The sequence below is a fragment of the Otolemur garnettii genome, unplaced genomic scaffold, assembly GCF_000181295.1.
Source record: "Otolemur garnettii isolate 467f Iridium unplaced genomic scaffold, OtoGar3 scaffold00022, whole genome shotgun sequence".
NCBI lineage: Eukaryota > Metazoa > Chordata > Mammalia > Primates > Galagidae > Otolemur > Otolemur garnettii.
Window position 1 is genome coordinate 1,872,196 of NW_003852417.1, and position 7,166 is coordinate 1,879,361.

At 45.1% G+C, this 7,166-nt stretch overlaps 1 protein-coding gene across 1 annotated transcript in view; it reads left to right on the top strand.

Moving 5' to 3' along the window:
• The first annotated feature begins 48 nt into the window (after window positions 1-48).
• The window catches only part of ASAP2 (ArfGAP with SH3 domain, ankyrin repeat and PH domain 2), a 185,598-nt gene continuing 178,480 nt past the window's right edge, over window positions 49-7,166 (top strand). Inside the window, exon 1 of the mRNA XM_023511806.1 lies at window positions 49-174. Within this exon, the coding sequence (XP_023367574.1) occupies window positions 49-174 (126 nt within the window). The remainder of the gene's footprint in view (window positions 175-7,166) is intronic.

Below are 7,166 nucleotides of genomic sequence, written 5' to 3' on the forward strand. Positions count from 1 at the left end.
GGCTGAGGCGGCGGCTTCTCAGCGGCCAGCCTCGCGCGCGCCGAGACGATGCCGGACCAGATCTCCGTGTCGGAATTCGTGGCCGAGACCCATGAGGACTACAAGGCGCCCACGGCCTCCAGCTTCACCACCCGCACGGCCCAGTGCCGGAACACGGTGGCGGCCATCGAGGAGGTGAGCAGCGGTGGCGGCGGGCGGGCGGCTGCGGCCGCAGGTACTGCGGCGCCGCGCCCCCGGCAGGCTCCCAGCCCGCGGCGGCCCGCGCCCACTGCCCGCGCTCTCGCGTCCGCATCCCGGGAAAAGTTTCTTTTCCTCCAAAGCCGGACACGGCCGGCTTAGCTATGCCCGAAACAGAAGCCCTTTGTTCCCATGTAGGTGGCTCCGAGGAGATGGTTGATGGCCACCTTGGGCCTTTTTAAGAACCCCCATCTCCGGATCTGTTTCCCTCCCGAGATTCCCCGGCCCGGTCCACCTCCCCCGCCAGCCCCAGCTCCGCCAACTTCAGCCCGAGAGTCGGGGTCCGCGGCGGCAAGCGGGGTTTACCCGCACCCTCCGCGGCCCGGGGTCTTTGGTCCCCGGCGCCGACCTCCCCAACTTGTCTGGAAGTGGCCTGGCGGGGGGACTTGTGTGCTCCGAGACCCCGCTGCAGACCCGGAGCCCCGCATCGCGTGACCCTCGTGTTGGTCCAAGGGATCCCGGGCTGCTGCGGAAGGTGTGCCCACCTTAGCCGGGGAGGCCTGGCTGTATTCCCATAGTCCCCGGAGAGAGGAGTGCAGGCAAGGTGTGTGGAGAGCCGGTGCTTTTAGGTCCAAAGGGCCTAGAGTAGCCGCTCCCCAGTTACCTGTGCCTTACTCGCTTGAACCCTGAACGCCTCCCTTCCCCCTCAACCTGGAAAAGGCCTAATTTTAGTAAAATGCTTTCAAGGTGCAAAGTCATCATGTCTAGCTGCTAACCAGTAAGCTTTCCAGTTCCTGGGGAGAGGGAGCACTTAGGAATGGAGAAGCTGAGGCTGAAAATTAAAGCAGCTTGTAGCACCAGGAGAGACAGAGTCTGAGGCCAGGGGCCCCCTTGGCTGTGATGTGGGGCAGATCCTCACCTCCGTCCTCATTTTCCTTATCTACCAAATGGGATTAGAGATGCATCCTTTTCAGGATCAGAGACCTTGTGAATCAACTGCTTAGCACTCTGCTTGGCTCATAATAGGTAACTGGTTTACATACCACACGTGTGGCAGTTGTAATAGATGATTAAATGTCTTTTGGACGGAATGTCAAGTTACACACTTAAAATTGGGCATTGTAGGTATTTTAGAAGAAAATGCCTGGGCTAGAGTGAGGGAAGGCTACCAAAGAGCTTTAAATTAAGCAGTGGCCTTGCCTTTTTTTTTTTTTTTTTTTTTTGGTCCATTCAAACAAAGCATCTGCTGTTAGGAATTGCTTGGGAAAGAAGTCTAGAATGTTTTTCCTTAATGGAAAAATTTTTCTTTGTAGACATAAACAATCAGTAATAGGCTAAATCAAAAGTAACAAATTCAGCATTCTGAATATTGTTAAGCCAGGTATTTTTTCTTCCTTCTTTTTTTTGGGGGGGGGAGACAATAACTGTATGTAAGTTTTTTTAGTGAGTTAAGTGAATCCCAGATCACTTAATTCTACTTTTAACAGCAAGGCTTAACAAGGAAACCTTCAAATGAGGCAGATGGAGATTGGTGTATGAAGTTTTTCCCGAAGTGCCAGTTTAAAAGCAGGAGGAAAATATTCACAGTGTTTTGAAACTGCACTATTAATAATGTTTATGGAATGGTTGTAATCAAAAAGGTAGCTGAATATTTCTTAAGGGAAGAAAGCTTTGTACATGATGTCTTTAAAAAAAAAGCTTGATTGTGTTTAAACTTCTGTTACTTTTCCCTGCTGCAATTTGTCAGTTAAATACTATTAACATTGGCAGATGTTGGAAACCCAGGCAAATAGAAATTGCAATTAAAATTGGCATACCCTTTCTCTGATTAATTTTGGTTTACAGTGTATAATTCCAAACCTGTTTTTGTATGCAGTGCAGGAGATTACTCAAGAGCTCAGTTACTGAGCAGATTAAAAAGAGACAGGATTTGGTCATTTTGTTAAATTGCAAGCTTGCTTCATGTTGCCATCAAAGAACAAGAATTGGTTCACATCTCAAAAATGGAAAAATTAAAATTATGTCAGATTTATCTAATTTTAAGCAAATCCAGAATATATGCTATGATGGTGGTATGTGTGAACTTGGACTTATAAATTTGAAAGTTATTTACCTTCTTAATCAGTGAGTATTCCTGTAAAATTACTCTTTTCAAGCGTGTTTGATGTTCCATTTCATTATCAAAACTTGTTCTATGTGTGGTTTAATAACAAATGATGCCCACAGTATTTTGATTTTAAACAACACATGTACTTTTCACACTGAAACAAGATACGAGAATGGGCATTGTGCCACAAAGATATTCATTTAACAGAAATAAATTTGCAAGCCTTTGGTCCTGTGTTTATACAAATAAGTCGTGGAATTAGTAAACTAAGTTTAAATTCACTCACCTTTGGGAATCTGTTCTTTCCAATGTAGATTATGTTTGCCAGAAATAATTTTATAACTGAAATGTACCATGTAGATTTGCACACCTATAGCTGGAATATTAGTAACTTCCAGTCCCTACCCTTTACTGTGGACCTCAGATCTGTTGTATTTAGTCCTCATCCCGGCTTTATAGGTGAAGAAACGGAGGCTCAGAGAGGTTAAGCAATTTGCTCATGGATATAGAGCTAGTAAAATAGAATTTGAACTTGGCTTCAGTCTGTTTTCAAAAGCTATTCTACTTCCTGTTACTTATAATAATGCTAAATCCTCTAAATTACGTCATCAGACTGACCAGGGTTCAAGTTCAAGACTCCTACCACTTGCCAGAGGTATTAGAGAACCAGAGAACTTAGGTGAGATGCCTAATGTTTTCTCATTTTCCTCAACTTTAAGGTCTAGATAACAATGCTTGTCTGCTTTAAAGGATAGTGGTGAGGGTTTAGTGAGATAATTCGTAGCACAGTATCTAACAGAAAATTGGTCACCAAATTGTTTAGGAAGTTAATCCACAGACACCCTCTCTTAGAGAGAGGATGAGATTTACTTTGAAGGGAGAGTAGGAGAATGGCTGAATGAGTTAAGTGAATTAAAAACTTCTACATACCTATTAACCCATGTTTATTTTTTTAGCTAGTTTATTGTTCCAGCAGCAGGTGAGACCATAGTAGTGTTTAAAAATTTTTATTTTGTGACCACTTTCTCTGGTTGTTTTGCACAATTTTAGCAAACTTAGCAAAGTCTGGTGCTGTAACTGGAGTCTGCCCTGTGCTTTTGGGAATAATGGAAAAAATAAGTAGTTGTGGCATAAATCTGAAGAGTGAGTTTTTGTTTTTTTTTTTTCCTTTTGGTTTCTTTGAGTCTCTGGGCACTTGGAACTATTCTCAAAATAAGGAAAAATTGTATATGTACATGGAATGGTCATGTTTTTAGTTAGATCCTTCTTTACAGCTCTGTCCATTCTATTCTGTTTTGCTTCTTTGGCATTGATGTAGTTTTAAAAATAAATTTGATGTTGACTTGTAAGTATTAAAATTTAATCTGCTTCCTTCCGGGCCATAATTCTCTGCTCTGTTGTCCTTGGTTACCTTGGAAATCTCATTGCTGTCACAAGCACAGAGTTCTGACTGCAGGGTGGGGTGAGCATCTGGGGTTGTGGACTCCCAGGGGCCCTGCTGTCCATGGGGCCAGACCCCTCCCAGCAGTTGCAGCGGGAACCAGGCCTGCGTGCTTTTTAGGCAGGAATGTGATTCTGAATCTTAGCCCTTTGTGATTTGTTTGAAAAACAGCCCCTCATCCCAGATTTTTTTTTTTTTTTTGCAGTTTTTGGCCGGGGCTGGGTTTGAACCTGCCACCTCTGGTATATGGGGCCGGCGCTCTACTCCTTGAGCCTCAGGTACCACCCCAGCCCCTCATCCCAGATTAGCAAATTTTGGATCTGTTGTCAGAAGGACATTACCTTCTTGCTCAGTTCATTTGGAAGTGATCCCTTATGGGTTGAACAGGTTACCCTTTTGAAAGGGTGTGTTCTGAAATCTGAATTTATGTTTTTGAAAAAGTTTGAATCAGTTAAGGAGGGAACAATCTACTATTCTTATGTATATTCTCTGCAGCACTCTCCCCCCATCTCCCTGAATTTAATTTCTCTCTTAGGATTAATAGTAAAAGTATTAGTACTCTTCCTCGTGGGTTCCAGGACCCGCTGTTCATTTAGGATTTATTGAGTCTTTGAGGGTGCTAGGTGACGTATTAGGTGGTGGGTGTAGAACAGCAAGAGGAGTATGTTTTCTTTTTAAAACAACCTATAGTCCAGTGGGAGAGACAGACATCTTGTAAACAAACCATTACAATAAATAACAGGTTGTGAGGACTTGTCTGTAAGAACGCCCAGGATCGTGTGGCCACTTAAAGGTCGGGGTTGGTTAGGAAGGGCCCTGTGTGATGTGTGATTGAGCCTAGAACTCGAGGTAGTCATCTGTGGGTTACCACATGCTGTAGTCAGTAAAGGGGTTCATTATGGTCTCCTGTACTAGCATCCCTGCCTTAGGCAAATATTTACCCACTTCTGAGGTGGGGCCAACTATGCCTCTGTTGAAGGATTTTCACAGTCATCAATCTGAAGAGGTCTCCTTAGACCCAGACTTTGGAGACACTGTGATTCTTCCCATACAGCTCATACTTCCAGGCACAGGTGCCAGCCTTTCTGGAGCACTTACATTCCAGACCTGCGCTGTCCAATATGGTAGCCTAAGATGAAAATTCCTCTCCTTCAGCCATACTAGCTGCATCTCAAGTGCTCAGTAGCCATGTGTGGCTTGTGGCTACTGTGCTGGGTCTCAGACAAGCAGCATAGGCATCACCTGAAGCTTGTTAGAAATTTGCAGCCTCAGATCCCACCCTAGACTTGCTGAATCAGAGCCTGAATTTTATAGGATGCCCAGGTATATTACAGGCACTGTTCTAGACCTGGAACTTGGCCTCGTGTTGGAGTTGCTGAGGGCATTGTAGAATGGGAGTGTCTGGCCCCACTCCCAAAAATTTAGTTTAATTGGTTTGGGTGGGGCCTGGGGCATTTTTTTAAAGTGGTGAAATTACTGATAAACGATGCTGTGTAATGTAAATGTCAGGCAGTGATTAGAGCTGTAGAGAAAATTTATGCATAGTACGAAGATAGAAAGTGATTCTGGAGATTAGGAAGCTGGAATCAGGAAAGGCCTCTCTGCAAAAGTAACACTGGAGCAGTCTGGAATGCAGAGAGGAAGCTGCATTGTGGAAGATCTGGGAATGGAGGAAAAGCTTGGGAAAAGGCCCTGAGATGCGAATGGGGGGTGGGGGTGCGTGGAAGGAGAGGGAGGTCTGTGCATGGAGAGGAGTAGGTGAGGGAGAGAAGGGTGAGCGACTGGAGGTGGGGGAGGGGCTGGTTCACACAGGGCTTTGTCTTGGGGAAAGAATTTGGATTTTGTTATGGTGTGACGGGAAACTACTGGATTTTCAAAGTCTTCACTGTGGTTGTTCCAGGAAAATAGAGTAGTGGGCACGAGAGGAAAGAGGGAGACCAGCTGGGGGTGATGGGGCTATTGCAGTCATCTAGGCAAGAGGGTCTTGGACCAGGTGGTAGCAGTGGGGGTGATGAGTGTCCAGTTGAGTTCCGTTGTGCAGAAAAAGCAGTCAGAACCTGCTGACAGGCTTTTGTGGCTCTGTGCTGCCTGGTAGAGGTGACCCGAACAGCGTTCCTGTCCCAAAGGAGGCACCATTCAAGTTCAGTCCATCCAGGCCTCTGAAGAGTGGACCATCCAGTGTAAAGCTGGCACCGTCGGTGCTGCTGCCATACTGGTTATGGAAACTCATGTTGGATTAAAGGAGAGGCTGCATAGGCTGGGGCTGGGGGGTCTGCCTGTGCCACCTCTGCTGCTTCTAAGCAGCTGAAGCTGTGTGACCACATCTGATGCCTGGGATGTGTCCCCATTTATCTGCCCACTCTTCTTTCCCTTCTAAAAGGGGATGTTGCACTCACCTGGATATCATTCTGTGAGGGAACCTGCCTCCTTTGCTCAACCCTCTTTTGTGTAATACAGTCCCCCAGTGGATTGGTAGGACACTTCCAGGTCCTTTTGTACTGTGCGTTTTTATCACACTGAAAGTGTCCTGCAGTGTGTGGACCATTGACCTGGGCTGCAATGCTCGGCTTGTATTTTTATGACGGTACTTGGCTGGTTGAGTTTCTTCATTCATAATGTGTACAGGTCACCTACCATATGTCACTGCCAGGTTTCGGAGATGTAACAGTGGGCGGGACTAACTCCTTTTCTATAAAGCACGTAATAACCTCATGTTTTGTGGGCAATTACATTTTACCCTCTTAACCTTCTTTGTGAGTGTGTAGAACAAAATATGATTTCAAAGGAAACCGGTTACAATCATACCTCACTTAAAGACAGGGATTCTTTCTGAGAGATGCCTCATTGTGTGAACATCAGAGTGTCATTACATAGACCTAGACGGTGCCGCCTCCTTCACACGTAGGCTGTATGTTATAGAAGGGTCCTAGGCTACAAACCTGTGTAGCATGTTACTGTGTTGAACTGTAACATAGTGATAAATATGTGTGTATCCAAACACGTGTAAAGGTAGACAAGGCACAGTAAAAACACAGCATTATGATCCTGCACCCTCTCCTGTGCAGTCTATTGACCAAAAACATCATCATCGCCTGCATAACTGTACACTGAAATTCAGTCAGCAAAATATTTGGAAAACCTGTGCCATACTGAAGCAGTCAGTATCAAGATTGAGTAGTGGAAAGAAAGATGGAGACTTTACGTCCTTCATGTTCACATGGATGGAGCTGGAAAATGTTCTTCTGAGCAAAGTATCATAAGAAAGGAAGAAAAAGTATCCAATGTACACACCCCTATTATGAAACTAATTTATACCTTTTATATGTAAGCTATAACCTAATAACAGCCTAAGAATATGAGAAGGAGGGAATGGGTGGAGGGAGGGGGATTGGAGGGATCACCTCTGAGGTTTATCTTACAAGGGTACAAGTGAATCTTTCT